Genomic DNA, 26,100 nt, shown 5'->3' with positions numbered 1-26,100 from the left:
GTGCAACAAGTTTTTTGTACTCATTGCCCAAGATTTATTTTATCTTTTACACTTGCTTAAAGCTGCACTCTCAATTTTTTTTTTAATCTGGTCTCAGAATCAGCTGATTTTGGCAGTAATGCCTTCAATTCAGTCATATAAGATAACTCACACCTAAGTATCACTTTAAGCATAAGACATCAATTTTCGACCTTATATATGAAACTTTCATAAATAAATATAATATATATACATAATATTGATATATAAGTAAAGATAACTGCTAAGGTATTCATAACAATTTTTAGTATTGAAAGTAGTAACAACACATACACTATATGAATTGAACATTGACGCTTGCAAGGGCCAAATTAGGGATCATTCAATGCGCATCAAAAATGCCCTTTCTGACCTAGCACCTTGTCCTTTTCAAACCCAGGATGGAGAGCTGATAGTTTACCCTGAATATTAAAAAGACACGTTACTTTAATGGTCTAAGAACTCAAAACATCTCATGAAACATAATATAATTTATATCACATTCAAAAAATAGTCAGGTTAGCTAGGTGACCTTAGCGTTTTTGAGAAACTGGGGTTAATACCTAAAGTTGAACCACCTTGCTTTTAGTGTTTTATCACCCATCATACACTTTCATGAGTAACCTTTTATGCAGCGTAACAGAGAAGGGGACTCTTCAATAAAATAAAGAAAGAATCTGTTAATGCTATCCTAACCAAGGAGATTATCAAAACACGTAGGGAACGATTCTATACGGGACTCTGTCGCAGTAGTCTTGCCAGTAGCGGCCGTACTTCCGGCTGCACTTGTTTTCGTCTCGAAAGCTCCTATGGACAAGCAGAATGACGAGCACGAGGACATATGTGTAGGGTAGGAGATTCTCAAACCCCGTGGTCACAGTCCAGAAAAACGAGAGTAGGATTTCCGGTACGTAGTGAAAGTGGCGCGAGAGTCCCCACCAGCCGGAGGCCAGAAGAATGCTCTCCTTCTCACTCCCTCCTTCGATTTTATATTTAGCACGGATTATGTCTGGCTTTCTTCCCCAGACGAGGCACTGGCCGTCGGCGCTTCGCACTTGCTGCCTTTGTAAGTCAGCGAGGTAGTTGGCAAGGATGGACGCCAGACCTACGGCTAGGATGATCGATGTTAGTGACATTCCTAGGCGGACGGGATGAGACACGAGATACTGGCTGACGATTGGATAAAGCGCCGGAAGCCAGCAAAGGCATCCCCAGCATATATAGTAGCCGGCTCTGTCCACAATAATGTCAATCGTCTGCATATAGCCGGCCTCCCACGAAAAGAACTTTGTGATATAGGCAAGCTGTAGCACGGTTGTGACAAACATACTGTCCACAAATCCGTGTAGCTCGTAGCTTTTTAGAGCGTATATACACACCAACAGCGGCCAGATGGTCATTCCGAAGCGGCAATTGGTGAATACTTTGACATCAAAGCCGAGAACGCGAGGGTACAGCTCGGTACCCCAGTAGTAGTCGAATATAAAACCTCCACCGGTTTTGCCGCTATCAGTCGACGAGGGGAAATATATTCCCTTCAAACAGAGGAAGAATACAAACAAGAGGGCAAACACATTCATAAACGCCAGCAATTCACCAAACCTGTCATAGACGACTGTGGGAGACATTCCGTATTGTTTCAGTACGATAGTGAGTAGAGCAAATCCGACCATAGTAACCATGTAGTGCAACAAACCATTGTCTTTATACTCGGGTATGTTTCCTTTCGGCGTGATCGGTCCGTACACCGTTTTCCCCGGAAGAACTTTCATCCAAAATAATACCCAGGCACAGTATGCGAATATCACACTGAATGTAAATTTGTTAAAAATATTGATGCTACCCCATATCTGAATCAGATGATCGAGGCTCGAGCCCTCCCGGAAACGCGAGAAGAGGGTGGAATAACTTCCACCGCACTGGTCGTTCGTATACCAGTAGAGGATGACTATTTGAGGCGTGAGTAGCACCAGACTCAGAGGAAACACAATCTTGTTTAGAATATTGTGAAGGATTCGGTTAAATCCTGTCTTTTCTAAAGTGTCGTATCCTTCCTTGTAGTAACCTTGGATACCGTTTTTCACTAAGCCGTTGCTATGGGACGTGGTATTATGTGATTGGTGCGGATGACCGTTGCCGTTTTGCTCCACCAGCGACCTTGACCTCGTGGTGACCCCCGGCATCTTGTCAACACGCACCTGCGGGCCTGCAAAAATCAGACAGATCATTGTATTTAGATTTAGAAACCCATCTACTTGATTACGTACCCTCTCTATTTCAGGAAGAAAAGGGTTACGTCATTGCTGCTGTCGGCATCGATGTAAATTGTGTCCTACATTAGAAATACCAGCGACAACTGCGTTCACATTGAAATAATAAGCTCAGGTGCTATGGAAAGTCAAAGCTATTAACATCTTTTAACAATGGTATTGTGTTTTTGGAAACTTTCCAAAGGTGCAAGACCATTTCAAACATTCTTCCACGTAGCCGAAGGCAGGAACAATTATTATATATATATATATATATATATATATATATATATATATATATATATATATATATATATATATATATATATATATATATATATATATATATATACATTTGTTCTGAATGAATTGACTTTTATATGCTACTGAAACCAACATATTGTCTTGTTTCCCCCCCCCATTCTTAGTTAAACAACCAATAACATGATTAAAACACTTATTTGAGTTGTGTATCCTTGAAATACATTGATAAAACCGCAAAATGCATATGTTACAGTCAAACAAGACAGCCTTGACAGGTCTTCGGCTTAATGGTAGTTTAATTGTTTAGTTAATTACAGCTTTGCCATTCGTTCTTAACACAGTGTCAATCAAGCGCGTTTCATGACATTCATATGTGAATTTTATTTACGGAAGTATTAAACAGAGCAATTGAAAGAATCATTGTTTCACGGTCGAATTCACGTTATAAGTAGTTTACGTGTTAAATGTTTTTTTTTGTATTTTATGATGTACATGTGTAGTTATATACATGCAACGTCTTTGGCGTTATATACTAATGCTTATAAAAGGCCAAAGGCAAATTATGCACATTCACAATAAAATCTAAATTGCTATTAAAATAGTTTATACGAAATATTCGTACTTGTCACAATAAAACCACAAAACAAAAAAGAACACCAACAAGACAGCGACATTAACAACAGTCTTAAATACCTAAAACGCGGTACAGTATATCGTATCTCCATAAAAATATCGGACTAAAATTCTGACTTTGTGTTATTTAGTATCAGTAAAAATATATCTATAGTTTTATAATCAATTTCTTGATAAAGGAAAAATGTCATTGGAAATCTCCACTTTGAATACCATTGGAAATAGCATGTATCTTTTTCTATGTCAAAAATATAACGAGGTCCCATATTTGATCTGTTTAATTAAGTTTATTAGATAAAAAGATCTCTTTTAATTTGCAACCATGCAAAGCAGACATTAACCGCAAACTTAAAACAATAATGAATACAATACTGTTCCCATTTTTTACTAATAGTGCATCTACATTGAAACAGCAAAAACTTTGTTAATTATCATAATTCAGCAGAGCATAAGGCAAGCATTCGGCTTATGATTGATTCGCGTACATTTACATTAAGAGCTAAAAACAAAGATAATAAATACAAAACATTGAACAAAACTACAGACCAGTGAAATACTCCATGACAACTGGCGGCTATAAAATCCAGAATGTAACAATGTAGCAAGAATGTTAGGGACGTTTCAATGATCTTTCATTAGCGTGCACTAGTACTGTGAGCTGCTGCTATGCAGTCGGTACAGTCGGTCGGTAAGGTTCGGTATTAAACGTGATTGATAGCATTTTTCATTTATGTGGTATACAAACACGATTTAAAATGATACTTAGTATTCCATTGCAAGATATTATTGAATGTCTCTTGTGTTTTTTTTAATAGCGTTAGATTCGTTTTTCGTTCTTTAACCGATCTCGGTACAAGTCGAAAAAACGTTCGTCAATGTTCGCATATTTCCGCCAGGACTCGTAAAAGAATCGGGTGCTAATGAGCAAGTTTAGCAGCAAAAATGCACTTAGTGATACTGTCGGTAACCGTTTGCATTCATTACTGATCTGGAGACATATAACACATATTGGAGCCAGTCTTCTATTAAAACAAAATTGGTAGATATATTATTTGTACTTAACAAGGACGTTCACTGTTCGTTCTGAAAAAAACGAAGTGTTTTCTTAAAATGCAGTCTTAAGGAACTTTCCCCACAAGTTAATTAATCAATTTACAAAAGTTTGTATTTTGCTATTCATTTGAAAAGAAACGGAACTTGTAATGACGCAATTTGCATTTTTCAAGGCCAAAAAAGCCTGCATTGCACGATTCATGTTTACTGTTTTTATGTCAATTAACTAACACATGTCTTTAAAAATCATTTATAATTATTATATAAGTATACAAATGAATTAACCATAAAGATCATAAACCAAGCAACCTTACTCTCTAGCTATTTTGAATCGTTAATGTTAAAAATGTCTGAGAAAATATATATCCTACCAGAAAGGTTCGTCTGATTTCAGAGACAAGAAATTGGTTTACTGATATAATTTATATTTTTTTAAATATAATAAAAAAGCAACCAAATATATATTCTGCACTTTTGTCAGAAACTATAGCATCGCGTAAATTTCTAAATGTACAAACCTTTCACGAGGAAGTGTGAGGAGTTATTAATGTACATTATGAGGGCTGGATGCAACACTTCTCTCGAAGTGAATCAGTTTTAACGAGTAGCTGAACCTAAATTATACAAATGTTTTGTATACTGTATTGTCACTTTTAAGATGCCCATTAATGATTGCAAAAATGCAACGGCCGTCCGTGATGTTAGTATTGTTACTGAGTTTAACCGTTGAGTTTACGTTACGGGAATTATTCATAGCAAGGTTAAAGAAGCATTTAGTCATGTTCCGTCACCTCCTGCTATTCCGATAAGTTCCGTCAGCCACTATAATTTTCGTTCGAAAAATCTCCATGCTGCAAATAAATGAGCTGAAAATATTTTATTTAGACTGTTTTCAACATAAAAATAGTGAAATCTATGCATGAAGTGATTCTGACGACATGTCTGGAGCTATATTCTCATTTTGAATCACGGTAAAAAAATACGGAATGTCCTTTGAAACAGTAGACATGCACAACATGCATCCTCTATCAATTCCAACGCCAACAGAATTACCCGGAGAAGAGAGAAATGAGGACGTAAATTGAAATATGTAATACAAGTGCGCCACCTTATTAAACATAAAATATTCAGTTTGTGACATGTCCTCAATTAAAGCATCGAAGTGAATTCAATTTACCCAACAAATTAACCCAATTTGCCTAAAACTCTAAACATGTAGAGTAACTGTATTCACAGCACGATTGATGTCCGAGTATATGTCGAACATCAGTTCAGTATATAGGGCAAATTACGACAAATCGGATGCTATAACTCAAAGTTACACTCCGTATCTTTTTATAAGAAATGACTATACGTATTTCTGCAAAATATTTAGAAAAAGTAAAGAACTGTCATGTGGTTAATTACTGGCTGATATATAGAATTCAACTAATTTTCGTATTATAAGATGATGGTTTAAATGAGGTTTTTGTCTAATCTAGCTAAAATAATTCTATGTTTTGTATTTTCTTCAAGACTGAGATAATTATGATGATTGTTCATAACTGGTCTTAATTTATTTGATACATCTAGAGAAGATGACAAGGTCTAACCAGACCTCCAATAACCGACATAAATATATCTAAGTCTACACTTTTGAACGGGAACAAACCCTTCAATTTTTACGGACCCAGGGTATTACCATACTTCGTCAAGACCAGAATATTGGAGAATCTCCTTAACTTTTGAAACCCAGTCTGCTGAAAAATAATTCTCAACACTATAAATTTGATCCTGTAATATTGCATTTAAAATACAATTCCCTTGCTTCACTTAATGAAGGTTGAAAAAATATTTAATCAATCTAACATGTGTTTCAATATACAAAGGGAGCCTACGTAACTCACTGCACACAGCCAAAGTGTTCACATTCAACACCCGTGTACACAACTTCTTGTTGATTCTTGTCTAAAACCTCCGAATTCATATAACCCCAAACTTTTAGAACCATAGTTAAGAACTGATAAGAAGTATGTGTCAAAAAGAGTAAGCATTATATTTATGGAACTAAGATATAACGAACAAGAGTCGTGTAAGAGTCGAGAGATCTCAACCCATTCCCTGCTAGAATTTGATCGTGTATAAATAAACCACCTAGGTAAATACAACTCATCGTTAATTGAAAGAACTAATAATTTCAACTTACTTTGCGACAATAGGAATGTTATCTATTAAGAGAATAGTGCCTTAAAGTCTTGTCAATTGAACCAGAAACGATTATGGTATTAACGCAAAACTATTTAATAAGAAAACACTTAATTTCAGAATCTTTACGGTTGGCAACAAGATCCAACTTAATTTGGTCCGTTGCATATCAAAACTATGCTGCGTATGTAAATTTGTTTAGAGAAATTTGTGTGTTCTCTCACATTAATCATTCAAATTACAAGGCCAAAAGTGTCGAGGTTATTCTTTCCCTACTGTAAGTATTCAAATTGAGTTTTGGGCTAAACCCGTTTAACTAGAGAAAAATAGCAGAAAAAGTTCATGTAATAAAATTAAAGATTTAAGATGAGTTTTTATCTTATTTAAAGGAATTGTACGTCCTGTTATACGGCCTAGCGGCGTGAAGTTAGCGGCCTGGCGGCCTAGCGGCCTAAAATGGTTTCCTATTTCAAAGCATGTATAAATGCATTTTCTTCTTAAACAATGACATATTAACTGTTTGAATGCACAAATTAACACTTTGAGGCTATTAGCGATAATCAACATATTTTTTTTCCAAAAAGTCGATTGAGCAGTCAGCTATTTCAAAGCATTAAACATGGCTGATCTACTAAAACAATGATATATTTACTGTTTTTATGCACAAAATATCACTCTATTAAAGCGTTTTTTTATTTTTTCCAAAAAAGTCGATCGAGCACTTCAGCGGCCTAGCGGCGTGAAGTTAGCGGCCTTGTGGCCTAGCGGCCTAGCAGCCTAACATGGTTTCCTATTTCAAAGCATGTCATTGTTTTAGAAGAAAATGCATGTATACATGCTTTGAAATACGATTCAATTTAGACCGCTAGGCCGCTAATTTCACGCTGCTATGCCGCTAGGTCGCTGAAGTGCTTGATAGACTTTTTTTTTTTAAAAAGTTGAAACACGCTTCAGAGTGATAATTTGTGCATAAAACAGTTAATTTAAAATTGTTTTAGAATAAAAGGTAAAGAAAAATATTCTGAATAGATAACAATTTAAGGCCGCTATGTAACTATATGAATATAAAACCTTGATTTATCATTGTTTTGAAAAAAACGCATTAACAATCGCTTGGAAATAGAAAAAAATAATTAGGCCGTCAGGCCGCTAGGCCGCCAACTTCACGCCGCTAGGCCACCAGGCCGCTAACTTCACGCCGCTAGGCCGCTAACTTCACGCCGCTAGGCCGCTAGGCCGCTAACTTCACGTACATAGTCTAACATCTGTTATACTGCCTACATGTTATGATAATAAAATTATTGACTTTTAATTAAACTTCTTTAACCATCTTCTGATTATCATGTTTCACACTTTTTTATATTATGTATTTTGAAACTGTCGACAAGTTATGGTATTTATGTCTATTGGCACTTAAATAGACCTCGTTTGTCTCCGGATTATCCATATTGATTACCTCTACTTTTACATGAAGACTCATTATAATATTTCAATACACCGATCCAGAAATAAATATTATCTTCATTATTTCTCGCACTTACCCATAAGAAACGAATCGGACATTCCAGCGAAATAATTCCACTATTTTATCAACTGAAACTTGAATGTATTATCTGAACTTAATAGCCTTAGAAGTGCAAAACTGCATATTTGTCTACCAAATAAGTGAATGCCCTGTTAGCTTAACCAAACGTTAGGTAAAATGGTTATCTTAATTTACATTGAGACTTCTAGTAAATTAAATTAGCCGATATATCAAGATTATAAAAAAGACACTTTGCATGTTTTATACACATAACATCATCGCTCTGGTGTACAAGAATAGCTTACATGTGGGGTCAGACATAGACGTCAGTGCAACTAGAATTTAGATTACATTACATTGCTACCTTTAACCTATATGACATCTTAAAGACAATGGTATTTTTCCGATTGAAAATCCTACCGTTAAAGTGTTATTTGCTGAGGATTTGGTAAATAATTTACTCGATATTCTAAAGTTAAATTATTCAAAAATTCTACCATATATTACTCCATCGCAATGTATTCTGATACTGGTTTCCTGATTGTTGCTATATAAAACTCGCCGTTTTACCAAATGAAAATCATTGTTGATACTGTTATTGTTATTCCTATAATTATTATCGAATAAGCCAATGCTAATCCATCATACAATATATATTAGCATCATCAAGGACGTTGTATCGCTTTAGTCAAGTTATTTTATAATTATTTTAAATGAAGGACAAAAAACTAGTTGCACTATGATCTAAAAATCTAAAGAATATCACCCTCCAACCGCATAAATTATTTCATTATCATTACAGTTTGACAATGTAAATACTCTTTACTATTTCGTCGACAGAATTAATGGCCAAAAGGTTGGATACTTCACTTTATTAATTGCTGTATCTTCCGTTTGCCTACTTAGTAATTACTGTCGCAACCCTCACATTAGGCATTTTCCACATGTTTTATGTACTTGCCTGAAATGCTTTTAAAATTGTTCAGTAAACAGTTTAAGTGTGTTGTGTTGGAAGTGATTTAGTGTGACCTGAAATAGATTATGAGGTAATTGTTAAAATAAAGAAAATATGTTGATTAAAGTAAAAACAAATGAATGTCATAGAAATCTTAAGTGAACCTTGAGAGTTTTAGAAGCACTTTAAAACAAAAACTCCGATCAATCCAATAAATTACCTCTTGACGAATTCCACAGATACTTTCAATATATAATTTACAATGATAATTATGTAAATGGTCCATTATCATGCTGCATTCAAGTATATCAAAAACATGAACGTTTGATCTGGTACATTAAGTTTAGACAAAATTTTCTCTTCTCATTTGTAACCTTGCATAGCAGACGGTAACCGCAAACTAAATGAATAATGATAATAATAATGATGAAATCATATCATTCTTCAATTAACTAAAACAGAAACAACTTTGAAACAGCAGAAATGTTATCAATCATGAGAATTCAGAATGGCTTATAGCTGATGATTAATTTGCATACATTGACATTACTCAGATACTTTAATAATAAACGAAATAAATACAAATGCAACTTTTAAATGAAAAAGCTACAAAGCAGTAAAATACTCCATGACAACCGGCGGTTATAAAATCCTTAGGGACGTTTTAATGATTTGTCATTAGCCTGTACTAGAACTGTGAACTGCTGCCATTCAGTCGTTACAGTCAGTCGTTAAAGATCGGTATTTTACGTTATTGAAAGCATTTCTTTTTTCTTTTTAAGGTACACACAATGAATTTAAATTTACTTAGAACTTATTCCATTGCAACATATAATTTTTGATTGTGTTTTAATGTTAATTTCCAATGGTGGTACACTTCGAAAAAACGTTCGTTAATGTTCGCATATTTCCGCCATGACTCGTAGAAGAATCGGGTGCTAATACACAAGGTAAGCTGCACTATGCACTTAGTCATACTGCCTTAATTGTATGCTATAATGTTTGATGCTATATCATATGCACCTTAATAGATATGGAGAGAGATAATAAAGAATCATTTTCTGACATCGGAGCCAGACGCGGAATTTACAAACACAATTAATATGTTTCTATTAAAGGAAAATGGTCGATATATCTGTAATTTACATGCATGCAGATTCAAATATTTTTCACGTTTTATTTAAAAACATTTTTAAAAAATATCCGACCCACGGATAAGCTCATTCTCTGATAGCTTCATTACCCATAATGTTTATTTTTATGCCTAGTTACCCCATGTCATTTTGATATCATGATATCGCTTGCTGATGAGGTAAAATAAATAAGAACAACTGCATGAAAAATACTCTTATTGTAGTAAGTAATTTTGCACTTCAGTTCAACTGAAAACGAACTGTGCATTTTTAAAGGCCAAAATATGTTTAATCAATTTATTTTTAATTTTTACAATTACGTTTTATGCACATAATGACATCACACCCTTTTCACATGATACCGAAATAATGTAGGGTCACCAGCCATGCAGAATTCTCATATGTTTATATTGGGTACCTGAAGTGATCAAAGCAGTATCCTTATGTTATAGTTGTACTGTCTTCAATGTTAATAGTATGAAACTGATCCCAATTTGATGATGGATGAAGAAATAATGTATTATGCGATATTCTGGTTTCATTTTTGCTATTCAGGGTCAGCGAAAATTAATAATAAAAACGAATGTCTATATAAAAGTCATTAATTATACAAGAATAAAAAATGAAGAAATTATATATACAACCAACCTTCTCTCGAACTATCCTGTCTTAATATCGTTAACGTAAAAATGTCTGAAAAAATTTATATCCTACCAGACAAGTTCGTCTGATTTCCAAGAGAAGTAACAAATTAACTGATTTAGACAAGGTTAATACCTTGAATACAAATTACATACAAAAGCAACCATCTATACATTCTGCATTTGGGTCAGAGCTTTACTTATGAATATATTAAACCTTTTAGCAGGACCTAGGATAAGTAAGTGTGAGCATTAATTAATGAACATGAAAAGTGCTGGATGCAACACTACATCAAGTGCATATCCTAATACGAGTACCTAAAACAGTGTCGCATTCAGAACCTCAATTATACAAATTTATTGTATACTGTATGGTCACTATAAAGATGCTCATTAATAGTGGCGACAATGCAACAGCCGTACGTAATGTTAGTATTGTTATTGAGCTTGACCGTTGAGTTAACTTTACGAGAATTAGTCATAGTCCGGCTCCTTATGTCTGTCACTGCTTGATATGCCGACTAGTTCCGTCTGGCACTCTATTTATCATTGATGTTAACTCCATCCTGCCAATAGATGTCATGAAAATGTTCAATTTGTTTACTTTTGTTAACTTTAAAAAATAAACACCATAACACTCATTTTGAAATGTGTGATTAAAGTGATATTGATGACATGTCTAGGGTAACAGCATTAATTTAATACACGTCGCAAAATAGACAGAATGTCCCTGGAAACAGTTTTCGTACACACAAATTATCCTGTATAAATTTCAAATGTGCAAAGACGCCATCTTATTATCGTCAATATGATAACACAGAGAGGCAAGCACCGAGAATGTAAAATGAAGTATTTGATTTCAGGGCGCCATATTATTAACGTCAACAGGATTACCCACGGAAGCAAGCACAGAGGAAGTAAAATGAAATGTTTGGTTCCACAAATAAGTTGTCTTAGGGTGTCATCGTCGTAACAATAGTTTGTGACATATCTACAAGTGATACGTACACATTGATTCAATTAATTTGCCCAATTTGCCTACAGCTCTAAACATGTAACGTAATTATATTCACAGCACAATTGGTGTTCAAGTACATGTAAACCATCAGTTCAGTATACAGGGCAAATTACGACAAATCGGATGTTATAACCCAAAGTTACATTCTGTATCTTTAAATAAGAAAAAGCTATATGTCTTTCTGAAAAAATTGTTAGAAATAGTATAGCACAGCCATGTGGTGCCTTTTAAATAGAAACAATAGGAGACATATATCATGCCTTTATTTAAGGAACAGAATGTCCTGTGATCATACCGACATGTTATGATATTATAGTTATTGTCTTTTATATTGATTTCGTTTGTCTTCGGATTATCCATTTTTTATATCACTACTTTCACATAAAGACTCATTTTAATAGTTCTATACACCAATTCAGAAATGAATGATATCTTAATGATTTCCCGCACTTACCTATATAATAATCAAATCGGACATTTCATCAAAAGTAATCCACAATTATATCAACTGCAACTTGAAAGTATTATCTGCCCTAAATAAACTGCCGCTTTGTCTACCAGTCATATAACTAACTGCACTGTTTGCCTACCCAAATGCACACATAAGGAAAGATAATTATCTAAATCGATAGTGAGTCTTCCGGTAAATTAAATTAGTCAATGTATCAAGATTATATCGATGATTAGACATCTTTACAAGTATTCTACATGGATGTAGTTGTGTTCGTTTATTCTCAAAATCCTCATTGCAAACTTCATATCTCATACTAACATCTGAGGTTAGAAAGATGTCACTAGTGTTATAGACAATCTACATGAAATTATTGCTGCTACTAGCATCTGGGGTCAGAAATGTGCCACCAATGTTATAGATAATCTACTCAAATTTATTGCTGCTACTAGCATATATGGGGTCATAAATGTGCCACCCAATTTATAAACCATCTACATGAAATACTTGCTGCTGCTAACATCTGGGATCAGAAATATGCCACCAATCTTACCAATCTTATTGACAATCTACATGAAATTCTTGCTGCTGTAAGAGCACTAATTCAGTAGACCAACACTAAAATATAATTTTTGAACTCCTCACTTTTACGAGTTTCAGTCGCTTTTGAAAAAAAGGCCGAACGATTCTAAAATTGCAAAATAACTATCTTCCCGACTAAAGAAGATCTAGCGCAAATAGTTCTGCATTATATAAATACTCTAAACTTTAAAGTTTAGTATACATTACATTATTAGTTGCTGTTTATTTTGATTGCCTTATTAGGAACCCTAACATGAGGCATTTTTCTAATGCTTTTAAGTTTTTGACTGCGACACGTTATTGTTGTCTTATTGTTGTCCTCGTCGTTGTTGTTGTAGTTGTCGTCGCTGTTGATGTAGTCGTTGTCGTTGTGATTAATTTCATCAATGTCGTCGCTGCTGTTGTCATTGTTGTAAATCGGTTTTGTTCTTGTTGTCGTCGTAGTTGTTTTTGTCGTCGTCATTGTTGTTGCTGCTCCTATCTGCTGCAGCTGCTGTTATTGCCATGTGGTTTGTAGCCTCAAAGTGAGTATATGTTCAGTAGAAACTTTTAAGCAATTTATTACTTATAGAGATACCTTAGAAACTAGAGAAATAACGCAAGAAATATACTTTCAGAACAATTAAATAAAATAACACAGCGAAACGATTGATTTAGAACTTTCTCTTTGATGTGATGTGACCTTAAATGACACCGTACAATGAACAGTTATATATTGAGACGTGTAATACCAGTGACTTGAATTGCCCAAATCATGGCAGGCTCCATTTATTTGGAGAGAGGCACCAGCAGTTTTTCCGCATCATATAATTTTTTTTATTGACTTTGGTGATTGTCTGACTGCAGACAGGATAGCAGTTGCATTTCCGCTTGACAGCGGAGGGCGACATATCGGCTTACACACAGTCGGTTGGCGGTCGCGGGCCTGCGGACATTGATCCCGAGCGTGTTTTGGTCATAGTGGGTTGTTTGAGATTTTGTTGTGTAAACATTCAAATAAATTCAAAACAAGAACAGAATAGGTGTACACTATTTTTTCTGCAGAGCTGTTTATACTTTTCTGCTATCATTTCACATTGAGAGAGACTCGTATGGGGAAATCTGTATGTCTACACAGTTAAACATTCGGACTGTATTACTTCGGATGTCGAGGCAGCTTGAAATTCGGACTGTCATACTATTTCGAGTTTAATAGCACTTGCTATTGTATGAGCCAATTTCAAGCAAAACAATCATCTTGAATGTTTTCAGCATAATGATTGGATATTGGCTTATACGTGTTAGGTTGACTTTCAAATGGAAGTAATCGTTGTACGAATGGAGAGGTATTTCTACATTTTAATGTACTGACGTGTGGAAGGTAACTTTTAAAAAGGCCAATATTTGGATTGCAAAACCTGCCAGTGAGATAATGAGCGGTATAACTGATGTGTTATATACTAAGTTCTTCATCTCGCGATATTTCTGGCATAACATTTCCAGTTGGTAGTATACTGATGTATAAACATACCAGCATATATTTTTTATTCATAACGAAATGCATATTAATATATCGTTATTCAATACTCAGTGTTCACGTTACAAACGCTTAGCTGATTTCCGAATCACATGTTTTATTGCAGTATGTGATCCCTAGCAAATTTTGGGTAGAACATACGAGTAGTATACCGTACAACATTCTTCAGCGAAGAAGCAAGAGATTGAAATAGTATATAAAGAAAGGATATTTGATGTACTTTTTAATGTTCTTTTTCTGTTGCTCAAATATATTTGTGATGTTAGTGGTGATGGTGGGGGTGGTTGTGGTGGTGATCAGTTTCAGTTTTAGTGATTTATATATTCCTGTTGTTGTATTGTACGTATCTACAAAATTTTGTTGTTGTTGATATAGCTGCTGCTATGGAGTTTTGCTGTTGTTGTTAAAGATGTAGGGATGGCTATTTCGCTGCAATTGTTGTTTTGGTGTGTGTGGTATAGGAAGTGGTAATGTTTTTAGCAGAAGAGGTCGGCATAATGGTATTGTGGGGGTGGTTTTATTTTGTGGTAGATGTGAAAGGTCGCAATGTTAACCAAATAAAACAAGGCAATTGAAAGAATCATTTTTTTCACGGTCGAATTCACGTTATAACTAGTTTACGTGTTTAATGTTATTGTAGTTCATGAGGTGGTTATACATGCTACGTCTGTGGCATCATATAATAGAGTTTGTTAAGTCCAAAGGCAAGTTTTGCTGATTCACAATAAACTCTACATTGTTATTTCAATTCAATTCAATTATTTTATAAGAGGAATAGGCCACCGGCCCATAATACACGTACAAAAAATCACGAAAACACAACAACGACAAAAGTAAGCAATGCCAATTTACATGAACATTATGAGCAGTACACTTGTATGGATGGTGGTGGATAAGCCACAAATCGTGCATGTTATCTATTTGTTTTTAAGATATGATTGATAAATTTACAGATATCAAACCTTTCTTTAAATCAGTTCTTCATATTTTTTTTTGCACCAAAACAGAACATGATATTTATTTTCAACCGCATCTGTATTATGTTCAAAACAAAAAGTACGTAAGCGTTCCTCTCTAGAAACACATTATGCCTTTCAACTTTAATACCCAGCTTATGACTAGAGAACCTAAATAGCATTTTTCTTTAGGTAAAATTCAACATCCAGTAAAGACTTAAACTCTGTATAATGGTTAAAAGTTAAAAATGATAATTTCTAGGATATCTACGTCTGGGCATATGTAACAATTTACACCAATACTAAATGAATCAATTAACATATTCGAGAAAGCGGAAAACGTTAAAATTCTCCTAAAGGATCTCCAGGATCATTATTCGTAGAGTACTTAACACTCAAAACTGTTTTGCAATATTGAGTTTGGGGGTTTTCAATATCTCTTGACCCATATAAAAGTATTGGTTTGACCATTGCTTCAAATAATTTGAAAAATACATTATAATTAAATTACCCAAATCTTCTCTGAGAACCTCGTTTATAGTAATGGACTTGGAGGCTTACCTCCACCAACTTGTGCGGAGCACGCGACGATGACAACTTTGGCGTAAACAACAGTCCCATATTTTTATAGATAGATGCTACATTTACCGAGATATCAGCATACTTCCATCTCTATGTACCCCTTTATAAAGGGCCTCCATTCCCAAAGACAACTATTTCCGTTTTCCTAAGATTAACCTTCATTCCCGTTTCATCACAAAATAACTTAATAGCATCTTGTTACCGCTGCAGTTGAATGACAGCTTGATTTGCAAAATCATCAGCAAAGACCAAAGTAATAATATCGGGAGTTTCTTGGTTAACGAAAACACAATTATGGCAGTTATTTCTCAAATAAGTACATAGATCGTTTATAAACTGTACGAAAATTAACGGACTACTTATATCACCCTAACGTATCCTCTTCAAGCATTTAAAACTCTGTGTTTGGGCCTTGTCCGGCGCGGACTCGAGACGTCAGGTTTTTTACATAGCCTTTAAGACATATATATAAATTTACCATCTATGCCCTTTTTTGCTAAGCTGGTGGACAAATGCGGGTGTACAAGGTTATCGAAGGCCTTTAAAAAATCAACATACAAATCATAATGTCTGCCTCGACGTTTTGAAAGATATTTTTGAACAAGTGCTTGCAAGGTAAACACTTGATCAACTGTGGAGTACCAACTCTAAAGCCGGCCTGGGCCTCATCGATTTTACTAATTTCCTTCGCCCTATTATGTAACCTGTGATTCAGAACAGAGGACTATATATAGAATAAGGAGGGATTCTTCGATAGTTATTTGACTCATGCCTTGAGCCCGATTATGAATAGGACAAATAATGCTCACTGACAACAATTCCGGGAACTGCCCCGAACTGAAAACTCTATTGAAAACTCATGTAAGTGTAGGTGAGGTTAAATGTTTAGTTCAGTGCACAAAATGCATTAAAATATTACCAGAGCACAGGTTATTTAAAGCGTATAAGACTTCATCTTCTGTAAAAGGGGCATTAAAAACAGAATCGACATTGTCTTCTGGAATAGGGCCCCAGGGTCATCAATGATAATGTCCTCATCATTAAACGGGTTAATTCGATATATTTATACGTCACCAAAAACATGAAAACATAACAACAAGTCAGCTAGAACAACAGCTGTCTCAAATCCCTTTAAGCGCGGAACAGTGTGTCGTATCTTCATAAAAATATGGGATAAACATTCTGTGTTTGTGATATTTAGCTTCAGTAAAAATTTATCGATGTTTTTTTTTAAATTAATTAATTGGCAAAGATAGGAAAATGTCGTTGGAAATTTTCTCTTTGAATATAATTCCAAAGATCATGTACCTTATTACAGGTAAAAAATAGAACGATCTCCCTTAAATGTGTATCAGCACGTTGTTTCATGTGATGCTGCCTTACTACTAATATTTCAAAAACATGTACGTTTGATCTGTTAAATTAAGTTTAGATAAAAATGTCTCATTTAATTTTAACCACACAACAGACAGTAACCGCAAACATACAACAATAATGAATATCATATTATTCTTCAGTTCTACTTATAGTGCATCTACATTGAAACAGTAAAAACATTGTCAATCATTATAATTCAGCATAGCATAAGGTTTATGATTAATTCGCGTACACTGGAATTAATAAGAGTCTTAAACAAAGAAAACAAATTAAAAACATTAAATAAGTGAAGCCAATTAAATGAAAAAAGCTACAGACCAGTAAAATATTCCATGACAACCGACGGTTATAAAATCCAGAATGTAACAATGTAGAAAGAATGTTACGGACGTTTTAATGATTTGTCATTAGCGTGCACTAGAACTGTGAACAGCTGCTTTACTCCGTACAGTCAGTCTGTAAACTTCGGTAGTTTACGGGATTGATCGCAATATTCATTTATGTGGTATACAAAACGATTATAAATGTATATTAATATTCTATTGACAGATATAATTAATTTTCATTTGGTTTATGAAATACAGTTAGATATGTGTTTTGTGTTTTAACGTTGGCAATTATTGCCGATATCGGTACACTGCGAAAAAACGTTCGTCAATGTTCGACTATTTCCGCCAGGACTCGTACAAGAATCGGGTGCTAATGAGCAAGGTTAGCAGCAAAATGCACTTAGTGATCTAGCGGTAACTGTTTGCAATCATTTGTGATCTGGAGACATATAATAAATATCGGAACCATTATGAAGGCTAAATGCATCACTTCTCCTTAAGTGAATCAGTTTAAAAGAGTGAGGGAAACAGGGTTGCATTCAAAACCTTAAAGTGAAACTCTTATTCAAAATCAATACATACACATGTTAAACAAACATCAATTTTGACTAATAAACCTTTAATTGCTTACTAATTAATGCATGTTTGGAAAATATTAATTACTGATAATAAGATTATAATCGTGTATTTAATAGCAGAAAACGCAAAAATATGAAATGATTGGTGAATGCTAAAAGATTTACTGTGATCTACAATAGTCTCATAAGGTAGAAATACTGTGTTATATGCTCATTTCTTTCAAATTAAACTCGGTATCCTTCAAACGAAACATTGTTTTCGAAATTTATTCATCCTTTTTGGATTATTAAAACACTATTATTACTTGTGGTAAATCTTATTTCGGAGTAAGAGTGCATCTTTAAGTTTGTCAAATTTGCCTGCAGCTCTAAACATGCAAAGTCATGATATTCACAACATGATCGATGTTCAAGTACATGTAGACCATCGGTTCAGTATATAGGGATAATTAAGACAAATTGGATATTATAACTCATACTAGTAGTTAAATTCTGTACCATTTTATAAGAATTCACTATATGTCTTTCTGAACAATTTATAGAAACAGTATAGAACAGTAATGTGGTTAATAACTCACTAAAATATTGAAATAACTGTTCCGTGTTGAATGTTTTTTAATCGAGTTATTATGTATACAAAGTTAAATACTTAGTTTTAAGACTAGATAGGCTAATAACTGACGTTCTAAAACGTTACCCCAGTCATTAAAAGGTCTGATGAAAACGTGCTTTTAAATATTCGAACCACTATCTTTAAATTACAAAGGTAAACAATAGGAAAGTTTTTCTCAGAAAAAAAACTGGCATGTGATTAATAAATCCACTGAACTATTGAAGAAACTGCGAGAATGGCAACTCATTCTTTTGTACTTTAAAACGTGTATGTTTGTATTTATTTGTTGTGAACTTTATGTAACTTTTTTCTATATATCATATTATATAAAATTATATAGAAATGTTACTTACGTTGTTAATACGCAAGTTAAACATTACGAACATTTGCTTCAGAAAAAAAGTTGCTTCAAGGAGCATTTTAGTCACGTTCATGCTTGAGTCTGGAAAAACCCACAATGATTCAATAATCATGTTTCGATTACCGAAACTTGTTTGCCATTGTGAAAACTTTAATGGTGACTTACCTTTTAAAGTCTAGTCAATTGAACCAGAAACGATTCTGGTATTAACGTTCAACACTTTAATAAAAGACGGTTACTTAGTTAAAGTATATCTACGGTTGACGACATGACCGTTGCGTATCCAAACTATGTTGCGTATGTAAATTTATCTTTAGAAAATTGTTTCATTTCTCATTGAACATTCAAATCACAATGTAAGTAAACCATGTATTTGATTTAAGTGTTGTTGTAACTTGCCATACTCATAATATGGTGTGTTTTTTACTAGGAAAAAATGAGACAAATTTCATGCCATTTTCTTAAGGAATATTTTGTCCTGTTGTCCTGCCGACATGTTTAATGGTATTAAAATTATTTACTTTAAAATAAACATCTTTAACCGTCTTCTGATTATCTATACTTTACATAAAGACTCATTATAATAGTTCAATATACCGATCCAGATATAAATGTTATCTTAATGATGTCTCGCACTTACCCATGAGAAACAGATCGGACATTTCAGCGAAATTAATCCACTATTTTATCAACTTTAAATTAAATGTACTATCTGCACTTCATATACCTTGAGATGCAAAACTGCCACTTTGTCTACCAGTCAATTAACTAAGTAAGTTTTCTTACTTAACAAAATGTGCACTTATGGTAAGATGGTTATCTTAATTGACAGTGAGTCTTCAGGCAAATTAAATTAGTCGATGAATCAAGATTATAGCGATGATAACGACATCTTTACCTGTACTCTTCAGCGGCGTAAATATTGTTGGTTTATTCACAATATCCTCATTCCAATGTTCTTATCTCTTACTGACATCTGGGGTCAGCAATGTGCCAACAATGTTATACACAATCTTTATAAAATAATTGGTGCTATAAGAGCACTCATTCAGTAGGCAAACGCTAAAATAGGTTGTTTTATCGCATCACTTTTACGTGTTTCGGTCGTTTTTAAAAAATGGTCAAAAGAAAATTACTAAAAAAATATTCTCCACACTGAAGTTGATTTAGCTCAAATAATTGTAAATATTCGTTATAATGGAATAATTAAATGATCATATCGTCACCTTAGTGCAGGAACTCAATATCTACTTCTATTTCTGTATGCAGTTATTGAGTTATTGCACTAAGGCAACAATATATATATACTCTTAACTTTTAAATGAAGTACTTTATCGACAGTATTAACGGCAAATTTGAAATAAAATGATTGATGAATCTTTGGATTACATTATTAGTAATAACTGTCTCAGCCCTCACATAAAGCATTATTTACATGTTTTATGACTTTGTCTACAACACTTCATTTTTCAAGCGATATGACGTTATTGCTGATGTTTGTGTTGCTGTTATTGATGCCGTCCTCGTCGTTGTTGTTGTAGTCGTCGTCGTTATTGATATCGTCATCGTATCAATTGATGTGATCATTGTCGTTGTCGTCTTAATTGTTGTTGCTGGTGTTGTTTTTGTCGTTGTTGTTTATCGTGGTCATCGACATTGTCGTTTTCATTGTCGTTGTTGTCGTCGTCGCTGTTGTTGTTGTTGTTGTTGTTGTTGTTGTTGTTGTTGCTGATGTTTTCGTTGGTATCATTAGTGTCGACATTTTTTTTGTTTTTGTTGTCGTCGATGTTGTTGTTGTAGTTTTCTTCGTTGTTGTTGACTGTGTTGTTGATGTTATTGCTGTCCTTGTTGTTAATCACCGTTGCCATAATCGTTGGTGTCGTTGTTGTTAATCACCGTTGCCATAATCGTTGGTGTCGTTGTTGTTAATCACCGTTGCCATAATCGTTGGTGTCGTTGTTGTTAATCACCGTTGCCATAATCGTCGGTGTCGTTGTTGTTAATCACCGTTGCCATAATCGTCGGTGTCGTTGTTGTTAATCACCGTTGCCATAATCGTCGGTGTCGTTGTTGTTAATCACCGTTGCCATAATCGTCGGTGTCGTTGTTGTTAATCACCGTTGCCATAATCGTCGGTGTCGTTGTTGTTAATCACCGTTGCCATTATCGTCGGTATCGTTGTTGTTAATCACCGTTGCCATAATCGTCGGTGTCGTTGTTGTTAATCACCGTTGCCATAATCGTTGGTGTCGTTGTTGTTTTCGTTGTCGTCGTTTTTGTGTTTTCGGCACCATCGTTTTGTTGTTGTCGTTGGTACTATAATGGTAATATAATGATCGACGTTTTTGTTTTTGCTGTGGTCAATGTTGTTGTTATTGTTGTCGTCGTCGTCGTTGTTGTTGATAGTGTTGTTGTTTCTGCCGTTCTTGCTGTCGTTGTCGTTGAAAAATCATTATTTTTGTTTCACGATCATTTTTTGCAATTATTAAGTATTGCTGATGATGGTGATGGTTACCACAGCAACAATTTATACGTTTTAATACAATTACATAACTCTGATCAGGAATAAAATAAATTGCTTTGAAGAAAATTATTACGCATAAAGATATCTTAGAAAATAGAGAGAAGACTCAACAAAATTACATTCAGAACGATTAAATAAAATAATAACCAAGCGAAGATTGATCCAGAGTTTACTCTTTGATGTGATGTGACCGTAAATTACTCCTTACATTAGACAGTTGCATTATGAGTCTACACTGGAAACAGAGATATTGATAGTCGCTTTCAGAAGTTCAAATTACAGTTAAAGTGTTCCTGAATATATTGAAACATGACAGAGAATACCGCATTCGCCAAAAAACGTTACATGGCAACACATACCTTCAATAAGAATCTGACTAATGTTACGCGATGTACATGTATACTCAAATGAATTTATACATAACATAGCTAATGCTGAACGATTTTGTTTATTATTTATAATAAGTAATTTATAATATAATAATTGTTTTAATTAATTTCAATCTGACAACAACCTGAACTAAATACATCGTTTGTTTCGCAGAGTGAGCCCTAAAAGCTGTACCTCACGAATGGCTAAGTCACCAGAAAAATATTTACCTTTGGTGTTTACGGCATGAAATTATTTTGAATCTTACATTGAAAAAAAACAACAACAATTAATCATATCTAATTGGAAAATCAGGCCAAATTTAAGCCAAATGATGTCATACCGGAAATGACGTCGTTGGTGTTTCTTCACAGCACTATCCGCAATCGCGTTTGATTTATTAAAGAACAACGGGCTAAAAAAAGAGAGCAACTCGATAAATTCACTATTTTAACCGGTGAGTATAACAGGATGTAATCCAACAATCACAGAAAAGCATGAAAATTCCCGTAGATTTGCTTCCGTTATTTAAGAATTTAAATCCCCTCCTCTGTTGACTACGAATATCATCAAGTTTTAAAAGTTAAGCTTGTGTTAAGCTCATCATTTTCAGCATCCCTCAACAATTATGCCACTTATGCTTCAAGTATTTTCCCATTCAAGATGTACATTCAGTAAACTGCTCCTTAACCACAATGCTTCCTTCCTCACAAGCTGTATGTAATTATGTTTCATTACGCTCATGAAAATAAATTCCAAAATTCGAAAAGTCGAACACTTAATGAATGCTTTACAAAACGTTTATTGTGTAGACTGCACTCTCAAAAATTGAACGTTTTGACAATTTTTATTTTATTTTTTGTCCTAGAAAGAGCCAATTTTTGCATGTTAACCAGTCACATAAGACTGCTGACAACACATAGATCGCAGTTTTTTATATTTAACTTCAAAAATTTATGTTTGGTGTATTTTTCTTAACCCGTTAGTAACGGATTTAGCCACAAAACATTTTTGTAACGGAAAGATAAAAATCTCGATATGATCTTTTGTCAGCAGTCTTACATCAAACCAGAGTCTTTAATCACTGGTTTACACATATTTATGCAAAAAAATGCTCATTCCAATACAAAAAATAAAAAAGATATCAAAACGTTAAATCTGCGAGAGTGCAGCTTTATAGGCAGAGGAACAGAGTCCACTGGAAACACATGTATGTGGTACGATCATTCTCATGTGAATAATTAGTCATACTGCTAGCTTTTGCAGTAATTTCCTAAATTCCTAAGCGCTTGCGTGTCAGCCAGCCAGGAACTGAGACTGATTGAAACAAAAACACAACTTGTTACAACAATTATCATGCTTAATTAAAGAGCAAGATAACTTACGATACATTGTAAAGATAGAATATAGAAAATACACTCATACTTACTCGGTATTGTAGATATTTCCGAAGCGCTTGTGTAAGCTAGAACACAAAGAGTGTTAAGTCTCTCTAAATATTTGCTTTCCAAGGTTCCCAGAGAAAATCAGATTGATGGAATCTGTTCTGCGGAAGAGAGGAACCACTCATTCTTGGGATAGGGGTGTTAATGTGTGTTTGTTTACGATGCTGGAGTTCCCTTGTTGTTACAGATGATCAGATCTTGTTCTAGAATTACTACGGCATCTCTATGAGGAACGGCTTTTAAAACAACAATGACAAGCAGTAATGGTTAACCAGCTGGACTAGGCTTCAGAATGAACAATACGTGTATTTTGGGGCATGTTCTAAAACCTGGCCAGGTCATATTTTATACACATTGAGAGTTCAAACCCAAGTTTTACTTGCATATATATTTTATCTTTTTATAAACATATATATTTTATTTGTGGTGATTTTTATGTTTTTTTCTTTATTTAGTATATAGACATTCCATCTTACAGTTCATATAGTTTAACATCAAGTTATTAAAAACTACATATATAGCTTAATTGAAAACCTGATTTTTGTATTAAAAAAAATACTTATTTATACATTTAATTAAATTACATTTTTATCTAAATAAATCTCAGAAAAAAATATTATCAAACAGTTTAATGTTTAAATATAGTCTATCATTGTGTTCGAGTATATTGAGAGCTTGTACTCTCATAATGTATAAAGTCTGACCTGGCCCGGCCTGGCCCGACACAAAAAGCTGATTCAGAATGCCAGGCCAGGCTGGGCCGGGCCGGGTCAGGCCAGGCCAGGGTATAGAACATGTCCTTTTTGGTATAATAATAAAACTGTTATGTACGTTTGAATGTTGGTTATGTTACTATTCTAGATGAAACTATCCCGCTCTTTATATCACTGCACTGAAGCACTGATATCGCATTTATGTATGTGTCTTGGGTCAGCAAAACCTGGTACGAGATTTCTATAATTTCGGCAGTTGGTGTGCTTGTCAGGGCATTCCTGCGATATCGCATCCCTGGCCAACCCGGCGCACATCTTGGTTGGGCGAGTATCCTCTATTATGGATTTATTGATTACAAACCTGATAAAAAAAATTATTGACATGTCGATTTATATAAATAATGCTATGAAGTATTGCAGGCAAATTAGGGAATAAGGAAATGCGGTTGTTTTCGGCGTTTTACGTTTGTTAAAAAGACTAGTCTATATTTGAAACGTCGTTTACTATTAGGCATATGATGAGTGCAGTTATCAAGTGGACAATGACGAGCATTCGGAACTCCTCGGCCATTTTTATCGAAAACAACCTCGGATGTATATGTATTTGGACGGTTTTTCATACTAAAAAAAACGGTACCTTTAAGTCCGCTGCAAGTAGATCGCGTAGTAATTTAACTTAGCAGTTAAACTTTATGACTTAACTCTTGGGAATCTTAATTATGTTTGCAATAATACACTTCACTGGCAATCAAATTAAACTTAGATCAATAAATACAATTCTAAAACACTACATTTCATCAATGATATAATTAAAAAAAATACGAACTACTTCAACTGATGTACCGGCATACATCCGAGGTTGGTTTCGATAAAAATGGCCGAGGAGTTCCGAATGTAATGACGAGATTACTCCGTGCAATTTCTGTACGGTACTGATTGGGATGAAGATATACCAATATTGTCTGCAACCGATGGACCCTTGACGAAGACCACCGGGGCTGCTCGAAAAAGTTTAGCTTTCCCTTCCTTATAGAATGTCGACGCTGTGGGACTTTCCAGGTTTCATTAATCATGGCTCTTCTCGCAGCATTTCGACTTACATACAAAAAACATCTTTGAGGTGTACTCCGGAGCCCCACCCACAGAAGAAGAAAAAGATGATGAAGAAGAAGAAGAAGAAGATTGCAGGTTTAACAGTTCAATGCCAGTAGGGCAGTCTTGTATTTTTGCAGCCTGTATTTCAGGGCTGTTTTCGCTCTTCCATATACTAACTGGCTACGAAATGTAGATCATAGTCTTATGACATGTTTCTTTGCAATATAATTAAGCAACTTGGTATTTGTTTTTATGTTTTTCATGGGCTCGCGGATTGTGATTCATTCTTTCGAGACGCATAGTACCAGAGCCTGCCCAAAACAAAGAAAATATAGGATTTCCCAAATCATGACATCTCCAATTATATGAAGAGACACCCCTGATTTAAGAGAAAAAGAGATATTGATTTTGGCGACTGTCTGCCTGCTGTCAGGATCGCAATTTCATTAATGGATGGCAGCGGTTCCCAGTGGAGGGAGGACAGGTCGGCTTACACAACGCCGGCTGGCGGTCTTGGTCAGGGCTAGGAGTACATTTATCCCTATACATATAATTTCGGTCACAGTGGCTATTTGAGATTTCTTGTGTACATAAATACGAAACAAGAACAGAATATAAAATATATATATTTTTAATAATATGATTTGTACAAGATACATTGTCTTTGTAACCAAATTTGTACCATCTTCTGCCGAAGTGTTCTAACTATTCTTCAATTATTTCAGATTGAAGAGAAACTTAGCACCGATATCCATAGGGAATTATTGGATGGAATTATGAGGAGACGTTAGCGTTTGATTTCATTATTTATTTTCATTTGATTACTATTGTGTCTATATAATTGCAATATTAGTAAAAAAAGTCATGTCTTTATATTAAACCTTGCGGAAAATGAAGAAAAAAAAATATATTCGCGGTTAACTCCACCCAATTAGC

The 26,100-nt window shown here is 34.4% G+C and overlaps 1 protein-coding gene across 4 annotated transcripts in view; it reads right to left on the bottom strand.

Annotated features, from left to right (window-relative positions):
* Positions 1-23,513, bottom strand: part of LOC128215561 (uncharacterized) — a 26,507-nt gene extending 2,994 nt beyond the window's left edge. Inside the window, exons 1-3 of one of the 4 annotated variants that reach the window (XM_052922249.1) lie at positions 23,063-23,129; positions 22,255-22,775; positions 1-2,224 (exon numbers count right to left, since the gene is read on the bottom strand). The exon at positions 1-2,224 is cut by the window's left edge and continues 2,994 nt beyond it. In XM_052922249.1, coding sequence (XP_052778209.1) covers positions 726-2,201 — 1,476 coding nt within the window. In that variant the 5' untranslated portion in view covers positions 2,202-2,224; positions 22,255-22,775; positions 23,063-23,129 and the 3' untranslated portion in view covers positions 1-725. Of the gene's footprint in view, positions 2,225-12,127; positions 12,251-17,455; positions 17,523-22,254; positions 22,776-23,062; positions 23,130-23,340 lie in introns of those variants that run through there. The other 3 variants (XM_052922250.1, XM_052922248.1, XM_052922251.1) reach the window with 3 other exon arrangements.
* Positions 23,514-26,100: the final 2,587 nt, after the last annotated feature.

Source organism: Mya arenaria, chromosome 13 (assembly GCF_026914265.1).
Source record: "Mya arenaria isolate MELC-2E11 chromosome 13, ASM2691426v1".
Taxonomy (NCBI): domain Eukaryota; kingdom Metazoa; phylum Mollusca; class Bivalvia; order Myida; family Myidae; genus Mya; species Mya arenaria.
The sequence above is the reverse complement of the archived record's forward strand: the minus strand, read 5'-3'. Positions and strand labels throughout refer to the sequence as shown.